Source organism: Carya illinoinensis, chromosome 6 (genome assembly GCF_018687715.1).
Source record: "Carya illinoinensis cultivar Pawnee chromosome 6, C.illinoinensisPawnee_v1, whole genome shotgun sequence".
NCBI classification, from domain to species: domain Eukaryota; kingdom Viridiplantae; phylum Streptophyta; class Magnoliopsida; order Fagales; family Juglandaceae; genus Carya; species Carya illinoinensis.
The window spans coordinates 32,047,243-32,065,737 of NC_056757.1; the positions used below are offsets into that span (position 1 = coordinate 32,047,243).

The 18,495-nt window shown below is 37.6% G+C and overlaps 1 protein-coding gene and 1 pseudogene across 1 annotated transcript; both read right to left on the reverse strand.

The window, feature by feature from the left end:
- Positions 1-2,102: 2,102 nt before the first annotated feature.
- Positions 2,103-3,160, reverse strand: LOC122314419 (glycine-rich protein 2-like). Its single transcript, XM_043130009.1, has one exon. It carries the CDS (start codon positions 3,078-3,080, stop codon positions 2,475-2,477), a length of 606 nt encoding a protein of 201 aa, XP_042985943.1. The 5' UTR covers positions 3,081-3,160; the 3' UTR covers positions 2,103-2,474.
- Positions 3,161-10,244: 7,084 nt separating this feature from the next.
- LOC122312771 lies at positions 10,245-17,756 on the reverse strand (annotated as a pseudogene).
- Positions 17,757-18,495: the final 739 nt, after the last annotated feature.

Genomic DNA, 18,495 nt, shown 5'->3' on the forward strand with positions numbered 1-18,495 from the left:
TTGGATGTAGAATATCTAAGATGATTTGTGAATAGTAGTGAAGAGTATGAGATCACTTCAACATCCTGAACAGATATTTGGTTGAAGAAGTGGAGATTTGAGTACTTTTTAAAAAAATTACTTAGTGCTCAAGCACGTACTACATAAAACCAGTTCAAACATCAATTTCTATCGCTTCAAGTCATAGACTTTGGATAGAAATGTTTGATGATATTGATTTGAATGTGCATATATATATGTAAAAAAATAATGTTAAATATTCAGATACACTCGCTTTAAAAAAGTGAGATGTATCATTAAAAAAATAATTTTTTAATATAAATTTTATATTTATCTAATTTTTAAAAAAAAATATACGAAATTTACACTTTAAAACTACAAATATCATTTCTTATATGCCTCAATTTGTCATACGAGCTGATGATGCTGCATTGCTGATGACCCCATTGAGGGCCTAATCTCCTTTCAATACAAGAATAGAGCTCCTATTCGTTCCCTGTAATCATCAATTTTATTTATTTTTTAACTTAACACAGATGATTAGACGATTCAGTTACATTGCATTGAAGAATGGGTAAATCTCCAAACACAAAAATATCGAGGTTTTTGAAGGGTTACTTGTCCTGTTAAGAAAGATGGAACGAGCAAATAATGTATAAATGTAAAATAGCTGCTCTTTTATAATATTTATAGAGGCCTCGGAAACGAAGGGATCGGCAAAGCCAGGAATTTGTCATTGGATGGAATTTATAGATAAATAAAAATAAAAATAATAAAATAATAATAATAAAAGAATCCTTCATTACCATTACGTCCTTTGTCAAATCATTCCTTCGCGTGTCGAGGCAACAGTCAAAGTTGTAGAGTCGATAAAGTGATGTCGCAACAGGATTTTTTATTTTTATATTTGAGAAATGATATTTGTTAAAATGGGTAAGCAGCTTAATCTTTTAAAAAAAATAAATAAATGTGAAATTAAAAAAAAATTAAATTTTTAATAATAAATCTTAATTTTTTTCAAAACAATTACACAAAATAAATAATTTACAATTATATATAACATTACTTTTTTTTTTTTTTTTTTTAAAAGAGATTTACAAGAGCATTTTCTCACCATTTTAAAAGATTAATGAGAGGCACACCGACATCCTGTCGGTACAAGCATTCCAAGTAGTTGGGACCACAGCCTCAAAATCTAACCAGCAATCATTTCACTTTACTTTCAGTTAATTTCAGTTAATGACACTAAAACATAATCCATTATATATCCCACCAATGCTATGGCCCCCTTTCTATGGTATTTTGAGTGAATAAAAAGTTCCGTTGAATCCTTGTTTTACAAAATAATGTTTGGATAATACAAAGATACGATTAGATGAAAATATCATAATCGTTATTATATAACATAGTTTTTCCACAATTTAATATTACACTAAAACACAGAAAGATTAATAATCACAAAACCAAAAAATATTTCCCACCATTTTTACTTACGTAAAGGAATATCACATGAGAAAATATAGACGATCAAGCAATAACTTGAACAGAAAAAGGATTTCTAATAACATTCTTATTTTCTATCTAATAGATTCCTTTTCATAAAATTGTTGGTCAACTTAAATTCCTAAGCATTAAAATGAGGGCCTGATCCCTTGCTCGAAATGTCAGGTCCCAGGCTCATTACTCCACCTGGCGTAGGAGTCCTGCAAACATTTATGATTTTTCTGGTTCGACGGATAAGGGACCGGGAGGGTGAAAAGCATACAATGCTAGCCATATATGAGTCCAAACACGATTCATTTACCTTTAAAACAATCATGATTTCTACCGTATAGGTGTCTCCTAAATTGTGCATTATTAATGTCAGTCTCTATTTTTCCAAACCACAAATGCCCCTCATGGTATATGAGAAGGAATACCATCAAGTTCTAATAACTGGATAATAAATTCAACGATCAAAATGATCAATTCCAAGGTGGTCGTTTCTCCTCCCTCAAATTGAACAGGTAACCCTCAAAAATGACAATCAGTCTTAAAAGATCTCCTACTTTCAAACATGAATATCAACTAGCATCGAGAAATGTGAAGCACAAGACAATGGATTCTTTCTAAAACCAGCAAATATTTCATATAATGTGTGTATAGAAACAAAATCAGAGAGAGTAAATATCAAAATGAGAATCTATTTCACCACTTGCACAACCTCTACTCTGTCCCAGCCAAGACACACTATCAGTGATAACCAAAAACATCAATATAGAAGAGAGACCAAAAAGAAAACCAACCATCAATCCATCTAAGAAACTAATCAGGTACTAGTTAAGCCAAACAGATTACTAAGGAGTGACCCATAAACATGAACGCCAAACCAAAAGTGGGTCATCAAGAAACATCCTCGAAAGAACACCACCTATAAAAAAACAAGTACATTAAAATGTGTGAAAAAAACACACTAGTAACCAAACCACAACCGATCAACGAGCGCTGTTGGGACACTCCCTAGCGAAATGCCCAGTTCCCCCGCAGTTGTAGCAATTGCCGCCGCCGCCACCACCACCGGCGCCACCGCCGCTTCCTCCCTGATAACAGTCCCTTGCAAAATGGCCACTTTCACCACACTTGTAACAACTCCCTCCACCTCCTCCGCCGCCGCCACCGTAGCCACCGCCCCCATATCCACCACCGCCGCCTCCTCTGCCACCCGATCTGGCCCCACCGTACCCACCACCGCCACCATAACCACCACTTCCACCGTACCCACCACCACCACCGTAGCCGCCACCACCGTAGCCTCCGCTACGTCCACTTCTCCCGCCGCCGCCTCCTCCGCCTCCGCCACCGCGGCTACCCTGGACGGGACCTTCAGATGGGCCGGTGACATCAACGGCCTTGGTCCGGCCATCATTTCCAGACTCGATCTGGTACTCAACGGCCTCGCCTTCACCCAGACTCCGAAATCCCTCGGATCGGATCGAGGACTGGTGTACGAAGACCTCCTCGCCACCATCGTCGGGGGTTATGAAGCCGAACCCCTTCTGGTCATTGAACCACTTGACCGTCCCGCTGAGCCTCTCACCCATCACCGCCGAAATAAACCCTAAGGATCACACACCGAAACAAACCCTAAATAACTTGGAAGAGCGTGTGATTTTCGGCTCTTTGGAAGTGGGACTACTTATATGCACAGCCACTGAAACGAAAATTGGGCTGTCAATGCCAGGTCATCTTCATTAATTAATTAATTTTCTCTCACTTTTAAATTAATAAAATACTATCTACTCTTAATAAAGAAAAATTTTATTCTCGAATAGAGTGAATTTATATAAAATATATATATAAATTTAAAATTTTGAATTTTATAAATTAAATCTTTCTATTTAATAAATATGAATTATGCTTTATGTACGGAATTAGTGCATATTTGAAATTATAATGAGAAATATAGATTATAATTTTAAATTTTATAATTTAAATAATAAGTTTTATTATTAAAAATTTATTTATTATTTTGTAACTATATACTTAATTATTTTCAAATATATTATATTTATTTAAAAATAAATTAAAAAATTACTTTTTGAGATAAAAATTATGATTATTATTTTTTTAAAATTTTGATCATATTTTTAAAATTTTAAAATTTGTAATTATATAAAAGTAGTATGAGTATTTTCATCTATTAAGAATCTTTTTAAAATTCAAATTACCTTCTTTATTATTCAACAAAACACGTTTGATGATGCTTTTTCTTAAATGTAATTTTTAACTTATTTGAAATTAAACAATATTTTAATATACAACACCTAAACAATTTAATTTTTCCATTATAGAGTTTTGAAAGTTAATTTAAATAGTTTTTAAAACTTTTAATATAACTCCAAACAAGCTCTAAGAATTGACTCATAATTTTAAGTATATAATCATTGCGTGTCAGCTAGTGAAATGATTAAAATTTTAAAATTCAAATTTTGAATTAAAAACTTTTAATAAAATGAGACAGACATTAAAAACATGTGTGATTATGCATAAAATCATACGTACATTTACTATATAAATATTAATAAAATGATACTTTCACTCAATATATATTATTATGACGAATAATTTTACTTATTACTTTTATACATCATATATTATATTTATTTTATATTTTTATATTTTTATAACAAATATATAATATATGTTATATAGATGGTAAGTAGAAAATTTTAATTAATTTAATAAGAATAAAGTAATAAATAATAATTTAAAAATATATAAAATGTAGAGTGTGGGATATAACAATCATGTGGATAAGATCCTACGGTCTGGATGAGTTTGTACAGAACTGATTTGCACCGTACGATTGAATCAGGTGGGACGGTCAGTTTTCTGTGAAAAAGTAAGTCAACAGTCAACACATGGGGGGGAGAGGAAGTGGGGACGTAGATAATAGACATCAAATGCGGTGACAGGGTGTGGTCCGGGTCGCCCCCTTTCTTCTAAAAAAAAAAAAAAAAAGAAAGAAAAAGATAAATAATATTATTGATTTATTAAATGCTATTCTATTTTATCAAAAATGATAAATCTAATTGGCTATTATTTTATTTAGCTAAGTCACTTTTGTATAATTTTTATGTATTTAATTGATGTGATGGGTTAAAATAAATATTTTATGTTAAAAAATATAATAAAATCAATTATATTAATAAAATATATAAAAAATACATAAAAATAACTTTACATAAAATTTTTATATTTTATTTAACCTTTAATTGACCTATTCCCAACAATTACAATGTCATATGTTTCCTCTACATCATTACTATGCCTTTTATTGACAGATCCCTTTTCAAATCAAGCAACAATATTCTTCATTTTTTGTAATAACATGATTTTAGGAAATTAGCATTTACTTTGTAATTACCATATTCAATTAGTTACCTTAGATAGACTTATTCTTGTATCTATTTATTCAAACAATGTCTCAATGTAAAATTTAAGTGAATGAAATACAAAAGTTTGTATTCTTGGCATGGTATCAGCCTAAAACCGATCCTCCCTTTCTCGTGTTCATGGCTTTCCCTTCCAACCCCTCTTCATCTCCATACCTTCTCCACCCCTCCGATTCTCCTAGCCTTATTCTTGTATCCAGACTCCTCACCAGTGACAACTTTCCCAAATGGCAAAAAGCCATGCCCCGTGCCCTTAATACCAAAAACAAATTAGCCTTTGTTGATGGCACCCTTTCCCCACCCGAACCCAACTCCACAGATTACCCACAATGGAACCAAACTAAAGATATGGTTCTTACCTGGCTCCTCAATTCCATCAGCCCTTCCATCGCCAACTCCCTTGAATTTCACACCGACCCACGAGCTGTATGGCTTGATCTTCAATCACGCTTTTGCCATGGTAACAATGCACGAATTTATCATCTTAAGCGAGAGCTCTCTTCCCTACAACAGCACACCCATTCGGTTCATAAGTATTACAACCAAATCAAGCAACTTTGGGATGAACTCAGCCACTTACAACAGACCAATGATCTCAAAGAAATGCAACAATAAGCTGAAGATGAGAGAGTTTACCAGTTTCTACTTGGCCTAAATGACTATTTTTTCTAACTCAGAACCCAAATCCTAGCCATGGAAACCCTTCCTCCTATCACCAAAATTTTTTCTATTCTTTTTCAGGAAGAACAGCAGTGTCTCCTCCATGTAAGGCTTGCGGCAGCACCAGAAACCCACATCTTCGCCGCTCACTCCAGTGGTCCTCCACGAAAACCCCTGCACTGCACCGAGTGTGGGAAACACGGTCACACCCGTGACCGATGCTGGCGCCTTGTGGGATATCCAGCCGGACGAGGGCCTCGGGGCAAACAACAGCCCTCTCTTCTCGGAAAACCTCCTTCCCCTTCGCAGTTGATGGCTCACCAAGCCTCTCTTTCCTCTTTGATCCCTGGTCTAACATCGGACCTCTACCTCAAACTTCTTGATCTGCTCAAGCCGACTCCCCCTGCTGTAAAATTTGTTGGTAACGTTTCCTCTCTCCCTCCATTTGACAGCCACCGTGACTGGGTGGTGGACAATGGTGCCACCGATCACCTTTGCCATGACCGAAACTTGTTCTCTTCCCTAGTTGCTCACTCTCTTGACCGAAAGGTCACTTTACCCAATGGCCATTTAATTTCAATAAAGGGTGTCGGCACATGTGTCTTAGTCGACCACCTCATTTTGCAAAATGTCCTATTTGTCCCTCAATTTTGTTTTAATCTCCTTTCTGTCCCTCAACTCACTCATACTAATTCTTATATTATTTCTTTTTCTTCTTCAACTGTCTCTTTTCAAGACCCGCACTCAAAGAGGCTGATTGGAGCGGGTGAACTTTGCAATGGACTTTATGTGTACCGGTCAAACCCCACCACGGCCCTTTCTACTCAAATCACTGCGAATAAGCTTTTATGGCACCAACGCCTAGGTCATCCTTCCCGTTTAGTTATTCTTAGTCTTTTTAATAATTCCTGTGTTATTTTTTATTGTGATATTTGTGCTCGTTCTAAGCACACTAGACTACCTTTTCCTATTCATGCCAATAAAAGTACTATGCCTTTTAATCGGATTTTTTGTGATATATGGGGAGGCTATCATACTCCTATTTGTGGTGCACATTTTTTTCTCACTATTGTTGATGATTTTTCTCGCACCACTTGGATTTATCTTATGCGCTATAAATCCGAAGCATACACTTATCTTATGCACTTCTTTGCTCTCATTCAAAATCAATTCAATACCACCATTAAAAAAATTCGTACTGACAATGGCCAAGAATTTCTTTCTCATAAATTTCAACATTACCTTCACGACCACGGCATTATTCATGAGCGTACCTGTGTTGAAACTCCCCAACAAAACGGTGTTGTGGAACGTAAATATCGACACCTCTTGAATGTCGCTCGTAGTCTACGTTTTCAAGCTTACTTACCTTTGAAATTTTGGGGTGATTGTGTGCTCACTGCTGCTCATCTCATAAATCGCACACCTAGTCGCCATCTTCAAAATAAATCTCCTTTTGAACTTCTCTTTAATACCCCACCCAAATATGACCATCTCCGCTTTTTTGGATGTCTTTGCTATGCCCAAACTCTTCATGCTTCACACGATAAATTTTCTCATCGCGCCTCTAAATGTCTTTTTCTTGGTTATCCTAGCACTCATCGAGCCTACAAACTTTACAATCTAGAGACTCAGGCTATTTTTTACTCTCGTGATGTCACTTTTCACGAGCACCATATTCCTTTTCAGGACATCCGTTCTTCTTCTCCCACCTCACTACCTCTCATTTCTCTCCCTGTTCCTGAACCTATTTTACCACCTCTTTCTTCTGCACCTTCTTCTTCAGAACCTTCTTCTTCCACACCCTCTCTTCCCAACCCTTCTTCTTCTTCACTTACTTGTCCCCGTCGCACCATTACTAGACCCGCCTACCTTCAGGACTATATATGTCCGACCATACACACCGAGTCCACTGCATCTTTCTCCACTGCATCAACCTCAGGTACTGCTCATCCTTTATTTGCTTTTCTCTCTTATTCTCGTTTTTCTTCTTCTCATCTTATTTTTTTAAATGCTCTCACTGTTTCTGCTGATCCTTCTTGTTATTCCGCTGCTATTCGTCATGCCCATTGGCGTGACGCCATGTCTACTGAACTTCATGCTCTTGGAGCCAATTCCACTTGGACGCTTGAGTCCCTTCCTCCTGGCAAGAAACCCATTAGCTGCAAATGGGTGTTCAAAACTAAACTCAAAGCCGATGGTTTTGTCGAACGATACAAAGCTCAATTAGTCGCCAAAGGCTATACTCAAGTTGAAGGCCTTGACAATCATGAAACTTTTGCTCCTGTGGCCAAAATGACTACCGTTTAGTGTTTGTTGGCTGTCGCTGCTTCTCGCCAATGGATTATTTATCAACTTGATGTTAATAATGTCTTCTTGCATGGGGACCTTGATAAGGAAGTTTACATGACCCCCCCTCTTGGTTATTGTTCGAAAGAGGAGACTCGTGTCTGTCGTCTCCTCAAATCCCTCCACGGCCTCAAACAAGCCTCCTGCAATTGGTTTTTTAAACTAACTATTGTGCTTCTTCATGCAGGTTTTTCTCAATCTCAGGCGGATCATTCTTTATTCACTCTGGTTACTTCTACCAGTATCACTCTTGTTCTTGTTTATGTCAATGATATCCTGGTTGCTGGCAATGATCACTCCCAAATTGAGGTCTTCAAAAGTGTTCTCTCCACACACTTCAAAACTAAAGACCTTGGTCCTCTTAAATATTTTCTTGGTTTAGAAGTTGCTCGCTCACCTCAAGGCATCTTTCTCAACCAACGCAAATATACTCTTGACATTCTCTCTGATAGTGGTCAACTCGGTACTCGGACTGCTTCCTTCCCAATGAAACAGAACTTAAAGCTCACCAACCACGATGGCTCTCTTCTTCCAGATCCTGCGCCTTATCGTCGACTTGTTGGTCGTCTAATATACTTGACTATCACTCGTCCTGACATTGTTTTTGCAGTGAACATTCTCAGTCAATTCATGCACGCTCCTCGTGCCCCCCACATGCAGGTTGCCACTCGTGTCCTTCGCTATCTCAAAGGTAGTTCCGGCCAAGGCATATTTTTTGCTTCCTCCAAATCTCTCCATGTCACTGTCTACACTGATTCCGATTAGGCCAGCTGTCCCACCACTCGTCGCTCCACCACCGGCTACTTTATTCAACTTGGATCTAGTCCCATCTCCTGGCGCACAAAAAAACAGACTACAGTGGCCCATTCCTCTGCTGAAGTCGAATATCGTGTCATGGCCGTTACCACTTGTGAACTTACTTGGTTGAAACAGCTTCTCACTGATCTTGGTGTCTCTCACTCAGCTCCTTTCAATCTCCATTGTGACAAGCAATCTGCTCTACATATTGCTCATAATCCTGTGTTCTTTGAGCATACTAAACATATTGAGATTGACTGCCACATTGTTCATGATAAAATCCGGTCCAGCCTCCTTACCGCCATTCACACATCCTCTCATAAGCAAGTTGCCGACATATTCACCAAAACATTAGGCCGGGATCTCTTCCATCACTTTCTATCCAAGTTGGGCATTACGGATCTCCATGCGCCAACTTGAGGGGGCATATTGACAGATCACTTTCCAAATCAAGCAATAATATTCTCTATTTTTTGTAACAACATGATTTTAGGAAATTAGCATTTACTTTGTAATTATCATATTCAATTAGTTATCTTAGATAGACTTATTCTTGTATCTATTTATTCAAACAATGTCTCAATGTAAAATTTAAGTGAATGAAAAAAAAAAGTTTGTATTCTTGACACCTTTCTTGTCTTATTAACTTGTATTTATCACTAATTTCGTTCTAATTTCTCTTACACTTTTAGATATTTAACTTTAAATGTTGATCATTGGCTTACAAATATTTATTAGTATGACATGGCTTTTTAAAAAATGACACTTGGCACCCATTTAACAGCAATCAATAAAAACATTTTTTTTTTATTTTCTTTTTAAACTTCGTGTTTTTATAAATAAGAATTAAGAAGTCGTTTTCATTTAATAAAATCCAAAATAAATAAATAAATAAGAATTAAATTAATTTGCTGGGATTGTATTTGTTAAAATGTTTAACGAGTTACATGATCAAGAGATAGAAAATGAACCACTTAAAAATATTTTAAAATTTTTTTAATTATATTATACTTTTATAGTAAACTATATCCGATTATTAATTCTTATCTTTTTACTTTGAATTCCGTTTAAAATGAATACAGAATTCTTGGGAGTATATTGAATAATGATATTTATATAATTATTATATAATTTATTTTATAAATAATTATAATAGCGTTCCATTATCAAAATATTAAGATTTTGTTTTATTTGAATTTTAAACTAAACAAGACCGTCCTCTATTTAAAATAAAATTTAAAAAAAAAATTATTGTATGTGTATTATTACCTAACAAATACTGTGGGATCTTGCTGTGGTTACAGTAATTTTTTCTAATTTATTATTGCTACGTAGTTTACTATAATAGAATGTGTGTTTGTGACAAAAGAATATAACAAAAAATTAATAGAAAATCGCACAGAAAGTCTATTGTGACGGAAAAAACTGTCCCTCAACCGCACAGTATCACCGTCATAAAAAGTTATTTTGTAGCCATTTTACTATTCGACCGACATATTCTTTCTAATGGTTTGTGAATATTTGATTGACCTGATGGAATCCTCTTGGACCTCTCTAGACTGATAGAGTTCCAACCTACATTTGGCTAAAGGTAATAGCGAATCAATTGAAGGTTCTTCGACTAGATGTGCCTCATGCTTTGATGACCACTCAAGCACAATAAGCACATCTTCCTGTGCAAGTCACGTCTTCTCTGCCGGGTACATGTAATGCAATAAAACATAGAAGTGTTTCGCCTTCCGGTCTGTCTAAAAATCACACAAAATGATATTTAAGTGGTTCAACAAATTACCTACGTTCACTAGAGCCTCTTTTATAGAATTTATACGAGATTTATAAAAATCTATAAATTCTTATCTCTCCCTCACGTCCCTCTTATCCTTTGATTTTTCTCTTCTCCCCCACCGCCGCTGTCCCAATTCTGCAATTGAGCTCTCTTCTATTTATAGGAGAGAGCAGCCTACTATTTGCAAGTGTTTCTGACTTTGTTAGAGGGTGGGTGGCCTAATAAACCAAAGCACCAAACGGTGCATGTGCAGCAGGCTACTTGCATTCACACTTGGGTTGACTCAACAATCACCCCTCCACCCAAGTGTGCCACATCAGACTGCTTGCAAACTGATTCATTCTTTAAATGAATGCACATCTTTCTTTAACATGAGAGATTTCTGCTATCAAATGCATCTGCAAGTACGTCTTCAAATGGATGTCTAGATGTCTCTTCAAATGCATCTTCAAATGCATTAACATCATCTACATCCACGGAACTTGCAAGGGATTTTCTTCAGAAGAGACTTACAAGTGCTTTACTGCACAATCTCAACTCTCTAGGATTCTTCTTTCACTCGAGTCCATGAGTCCACACTCATGCACACCTTGAGCGAACTGAGGTTTCCTCGAACCACAGTCGAGGGAACAATCTATCTAGTGCCTTTACAGCTTTCAAACCAGGCTCCATAATCCTACAATCACACCAATCTCCAACTTGGAGACTGGTTCTCAACATGCTAGCCACTATCTCTAGCATGATCCCTTATCATCTTTGCAATTTTACAGCTCATGTCTTCAAATTAGAAGACTAACTAAAGTGATGTATAACTTTAGTTCATCACGTACAGTGCCCTTAATCAACACATCTATATAGGGCAACACATCTCTCACTGCACTGGGAATCAATAGTCTTGCACGGACCTTGATACATATCAGAGAACCTGTTGCTGAGGTCTCCATCTCTGATCTGGGTGACAGACTCCTCATCCTGCTGCTAACATATCCTGTCTTCAGTCGATGCGCCCATCTTGTGTGCAGTTTCTGTTAGCTTTGATTTGCATAATCTCCACTCTTGCAAGATTTTCTTCACACCGTAGTTCACTACATTCATTCAGCAGAATATAGTTTAAGGTAGTAACCACCATGAAGGTCTGATCGTCTTGGTAGTTATGTGATCATCAATTTTAAGTGTAGATATCCCTGGAACATCTGACGTTTTGTTCCTATCTCTCACACCTTTGCTTCATATCGTGGTCTAGGGAGATTTCTTCAAGTTTAGATGAGGAAAAGTAAAACTGAATTCCTTTTACTTCCCCATCTAATTCACACGACCATTACCACGAGCCAAGACCAATGAATCATTCGTGACCTTCCATGTCTTTTTGAGAAAACACTGCTAAATGACTGCTGTCTTCAAGCTGTCTTTAATAGTATTGTGCACTGCAAGAAATGCAACTCCATGCATTTCTTCAGTCACCATATTCACAGCATCATTTTCAATTTTCTCCTGATTTTAGCAGTATCTTGTGGCCTGTCTTGCCACAATTTTTAGCGAGTCATCTGTTGTCCAGATCTTGACTTGCCTATGTCCTTACTATCACATTCAAGACCAACAACTCGAGATCTTGTCAGAATCTCTTCTGCGCACCTTCTCATCTAGGATAAGATCTCTTACATTGAGAAACTTCAACTTCGATTTCTTTTAAGAATTACTCATAGCCATTCTCATGACCTCCCAACTTTTTGACCACAACGCCATATACTATTGGGCAATAATAATACCTTCTGCCTTTTCTGAAGTTGAACTGTTTTTTCATCTGCACTTTGTTATTTGTAACTGGCTTTTCAAAGAAAGCCACAATGAGATCTGTTGCGGTTCTCCTCTTAATAACATTATGCTCCATGAGTTGTATAACTGCAAAAATCTGCTGATATAACAAGTTAATCAGCATTGTCCAATGATCTGAAGTTTGCTCCTCAAACTTCACGATCCCAAAGGGCTTAAATCAAGCCCAAACGAACTGCGTTCGGCAACATTGGACTCCAACTGGCTGACATCAAGCTCCAAAACCAATAAGTCTGGTACGACTCCAACTGGCTGAGATCAAACCCAAAACAAATGAGTCAATCACGACTCCAACTAGCTGCGATCAAGCCCAACACAAATGAGTCCATCACGACTCCAACTGGCTGCGATCAAGCCCAACACAAATGAGTCCATCACGACTCCAACTAGCTGCGATCAAGCCCTAAAAAAAGGAGTCCATCATGACTCCAATTGGCTGCGATCAAGTCCAAAACAAACGAATCTATCACGACTCCAACTGGCTGACATCAAGCCCAAAACCAATGAGTCTGGCACAACTCTAACTGGTTGCGATCAAGCCAAAAACAATTGAGTCCGCTACGACTCCAACTTGCAACGATCAAGCCCACAACTGATCTGCAACTATGAACGGTTCAGATGGAAAGTACCAATGACGAATCTCAACATTCCCACCGTACTGATGAGTCTGGAATGATCCAAATAGTTTGTCAACACTATTTGATCATCGCGATGGAACTCCAACTAGCGTAGATCTAGCCCAAAATGATCTGCAACATGTGGACGGTTCAAATAGAATGTACCGATGGTGAATCTCAACATTCCCACCATACGGATGAGTCTGGAATGATCCAAATAAATTGTCAACACTATTTGATCATCGCAATAGAACTCCAACTAGCGTAGATCTAACCCAAAATGATCTGCAACACATGGACGGTTCAGATTGTACCGATGGCGAATCTCAACATTCCCACCGTACAGATGAGTTCGGAATGATTCAAATAGTTTGTCATCACTATTTGATCATCGCAATGGAACTCCAACTAGCGTAGATCTAGCCAAAAATAATCTGCAACACGTGGACGGTTCAGATCGAATGTACCGATGGCGAATCTCAACATTCCCACCATACGGATGAGTCCGGAATGATCCAAATAATTTGTCATCACTATTTGATCATTACAATGAAACTCCAACTGGCGTAGATCTAGCCCAAAATGATCTGCAACTCGTGGACGGTTCAGATCGAATGTACCGATGGCGAATCTCAATAATCTCATCGTACCGATGAGTCTGGAATGATCTAAATAGTTTGTCATCACTATTTGATCATTGCGATGGAACTCCAACTGGCGTAGATCTAGCCCCAAATGATTTACAACATGTGGACGGTTCAGATCAAATGTACTGATGGAAAATCTCGACATTCCCACCGTACGGATGAGTTCGGAATGATCCAAATAGTTGGAAAGTACTATTTGATTTTTGAAATCGGATTCCGAATGGCTTAGATCTAGCCCAACAAAGATCCGAAAAAACGGACGATCCAGATCATCTGGCTCGTGAGACGCATGCGCGGTAGTGGCTTCTGTGGCGCATGTGTCACACGCGTTGCTGCTGTTGGGCGCATGTTTGCGCGTCTGGCGCGTGAAGGATACGCATGGAACAAGCGCGTGAGAGCGTGTCGGTCAAGCGTCTGCCACCTCTGGCTCGTGTGGGGGCGCGTGGACGCGTGTGACTCAGTCGTCTTCCTCCTCTGATGCGCGTGGGGGCGCCTGAGTTGCAGCAGATGCACGTGCCGATCTTCTAGGGGCGCGTGTGGGCTCTTCCAACCTCCGTTTTTTATTACGTTTGTGGCAACAGATTCGTCTCGACGCGAGGAACACCTTGGAGTTGTCAAAAATTGATTTTGACCAACTTGAATTTTTAGACAGCTTGAACCAGAGCTCTGATACCAATTGTTGCGTCCTCCGGCCTGTCCACTGGAGCCTTTTTTATAGAATTTATACGAGATTTACAAAAATCTATAAATTCTCATCTCTCCCTCACGTCCCTCTTACCCTCTGATTTTTCTCTTCTCCCCCACCGCCGTTGCCACTATTGCCCCAATTCTGTAACTGAGCTCTCTCCTATTTATAGGAGAGAGTAGCCTACCATTTGCAGCCGTTTCTGATTTTGCTGGAGGGTGGATGGCCTAACAAAACTGCTGGAGGGTGGGTGGCCTAATAAACCAAAGCACCAAACGGTGCATGTGCAGCAGGCCACTTGCATTCACACTTGGGTTGACTCAACAAGAAGAATATAGAGTGCAGGGATTTGGACCATTTTTTCACCAAAGTAAATTAATTGAATTTATGTGTTTAGCTCCTCTTGCATCTGTGATGGCTTTGTAGTTATAATCATGGAGGAAATTTTCGGTGCATGCAAACTTGCTCAGTGAAATAGCAGCTTCCATGCAAACCTCAGTAGTCGGGTTCTCTTTCGTCAAGCAGCTTCACCAATGGCCCAATAATTCTTGTCTTTATTTCTCTACCAATAATTCTTGAAAGCAGAGCGTCTTAACTCAGCATTTTGCTCGGTGACTGCCGTGATCTCCATCAATGCCCCTGCTGAATAGGACTGGACATCGTCAAGTATAAAAGCGCTCTTGATTCGGTGATTATCCGACAAATTGATACGTTTCCCTTGCACAGCTGCCCTGGGGCTCTCGCCCCCATTGCCTTCATCTGAGCCTCAGTAGCAGGACCTTCAAACTCCCTCCCCTTAATGCTAGCACCTGATAGCGTAACACGTTGTTGGGGGTGATGATGTTGTTGTCTTGTATTGTCGCGATTGGTTGCAAGGCCATGCAGGTGTTGTGTTTCGTGGTTTTTGTGATGTTTGTGGTTGCGAATGGGCAAGAGTCTTGCTCCTCATAGCCATGGTTTGTAATCACATTGTGCATCTGGCTCGAAGTTTGATCTCCTGTTGGGCGAGCAATTTGATCAGCACAAGCTGTTTTATCGTAGTTTTCATTTTCCTTTTTATCATTTGGACTCGGGCTATTACTTGCCATGACAACTGAATCTATAGGCATTTTTTGTTTGCTTACAATGGCATACTTGTTATGTTCTTAAATAGTCTCAAAGGCAAGATGACTAACCAACAACCGAACTGCATTGTTTTGCGCAAAATGGTCTTGGCATTTGGGGTGATGAGCAACTAGTTCCGAGATTTCCCAAGCCACCATAATTTGAACCTTCATGTGCCCTTCTTTGAGGATTTTCACAAACACAGAGCAAACTCTTGCATTCACAATCCGTTCGACTCTTTCTGTGTCGCGACCAAGTAAGCCAATGGCCCTAGCGGCATTCTCTTGACCTTCCATTTGTCCTTCTTTAGCCAATTTCAAGAGGCCTCCGACAACACCTTCGTCTATAATAAGCTTGTCGTACGTATCGATTGTTATCCCAAGCCAATAACACCAACGAGGCCCAGCCGCATCCAAGCGGTCTTCTAACGAAGATCCATGTGTAGAATAGCAATTTGCTCCCATAGAGAATTGGTTCGGTGGATGCAATTAGAGGAAGACCCAGATACTCATCATCGCGATCATCCGCAGAGGCAGACACTCGAGAATCCATGACACATCACCAGCCTATTGAATTATCGAGTTGCATGGATGTTTTCCTAAACGCTGCAGTAGGGATGATGGTGAAGACTCTCTTCATGATGCCATTGGCGCGACACCTTATCACCAGTGCAAGGGCTTTATTGAGGATCTGCTCCGTGTCATCAATCATGCGATGCGTTGGATGCACATAGACGCGGTGGAACAAGGATCAATCTAAGTTTTTAAAAAAAGAGAACTACTACAAATACAAAGAGATTATATAAAATAAACCCACAAACTAATATGGTTTCATGAAATCTGTTAGATATATTTTGTAATAAAAGTAACTTTACAATTTGACACATTATATCAAGTCACATAAATTTTTGGGTTTACTTTTTTATAATCTCTCTGTGAGTAAAATATTTTTCTTAAGAAAAACTTCATCAAGAATAAATATGAGAAGTACCTAATGATATAAAATTTGTTAAATTTTTATTGTATAATTTGTATAATTATATTACCATATATCAATAAGTGAACCCCCAAAAAAAAAAAAAAAAAACACATGAATAACTAATAAATTCTTCTCAAGAGGAAATAAATTCTTCACATATTCTCTCTATCTCTCTAGAAACTTCTCATAATTCATTTAGATAGATAAATCTGATGCTTTCCCATATGCAAGAATCTTCCGGATTTTTTTAAAATATTAGACAAATTCTCTAGAAGTTTTTAGTAACTGATTTAATATGTGATTAAAGTCGTCTCAAAGGTTGTAAAAGGAAAATTATGTACAGATGATAGGCAATAAACTCAATTATGTACAGGTGATAAGCAATAAACTCAATAAAGTGGAGAATAATCCAGATGAAAAAAAAAATCGTGTAACTCTGTAAGCTCATAAAGATAAGAAAAACTTATATGATATCATTAATATGAAACAAACTGTACAATGCACACCCCAAAACAAATAAAGAAAAATAGAGATCAATTCTTTTACCATTTTTGCTTTTCATGTCTATAGTGTTGGGGTAGACTTATGAGTTATGTGAAATTTTTTCTTGCTTTGCTTCTTCTAAATCTCAAATTTGAAAAAAGAATTATTTTAGCTTTCTCTCTCAAATCCGTTTGATCTGATAAAAGGAATGACATTTGGCTGAATACATGACATAGAGTTAGTCAAATAAGCTTTTTAGCATGTTGTGTCAGTGCTACTCTCTCAAGTTGTGCAAGTGTTACTCTCAAATTTATTTGGTTGTGTCAACTCTCTCAAGTTGTATAAGTGCTTTTATAAAAAAAAAAAAAAATTTAAAAAAATAGTTGTATAAGAGCTTTTCTCTTAAAAAAAAAAAAAAACTTGTGTAAGTGCTACTCTCAAATTTGTTTAGTTGTGTCATGTCACCCTCTCAAGTTCAAATGGTAAAAGTTGAGAGAATAAATTACATCGTGTCATGTGTGAGTTAGATTTTTAAATATGTAAAATCAAGACTATTATATTAATGGATTTAAAGATATTTAAATAATATACTGTGTATTTGAGTCTTCGAAAATAACCTCAAATATTTTAAAAATAATTACACTTAAAATTATAATCACACAATATATAAATTTAATTTTTAAAATTTTTACAACACAATTCCGCCCCTGCTCATAGAGGTCATCAGTAGCTCTCGCCACCTGGCGTAAAAGGGCTGGCTAATCTTGTCTTGACCTTGAGTTCTTAGCAATCCTGTTTGAAAGAATGTGCATTGTCGACTGCCTTGGTTACCTTGTCCGCCAATTGTATTGGTCTTGCCAGTATCTGCTTCACAATGTCCGCCATGGCCTAAGCAGACCCAACGTCGAAACTTCTTCTGATCAATTACCCTGTTAAACAAAACAAAAAATGGTTTGCTTTTGTACGTTTTAAATGGTGACTGAACGTTTCCTTTATCCAAAGAAACCGTGTAGAGTTGTTATCATGTTATGACATCAACAACTAAATACATCGTAGGTTTAGATGTCTATGTTTTGTTTTTTTCGTGAAAGCTAAGGGAGATTAGGTTTGAATTTATCTTTACATTCGTGTCGGTGGTATAAGGCGGTCGGGGGATTCATGAAGGTGGTTGTTTGGGACGGCGGTGCCACCAACATGGCGGGGAGTGGTGGTGATATTGGGTGATGGTTAATCATTTTTTTCTCCCACTTTTTATGCAGACGCTAAAAAACTACCGTTCTTATCTTGATTATATGTATGGCAAATTGGTTGGTCTGAAATCATATTGGGAATTTTAGGAGTAGAGGAAAAGGGAAGTCCTAGCCCCTTCAATATGCCATTAATTATTTTCGTGCAATAAAATCTAAGGGTAATTAATGGTGACGCTTAAGTTCCGTTTGAAAAAAAAAAAAGTAATCATATCACACAACAATTTTTACAATCTACAATATATTTCATAATTACTAGTAGAGGAGCAACATGGAATACACGTTTACTTAGTTGAGTTAATTGATTATTTTAGAGAAAAAATAATATTTTTCATAAAAAATTAATTCCGATAAATATTTTAATATATAGGGAAGAA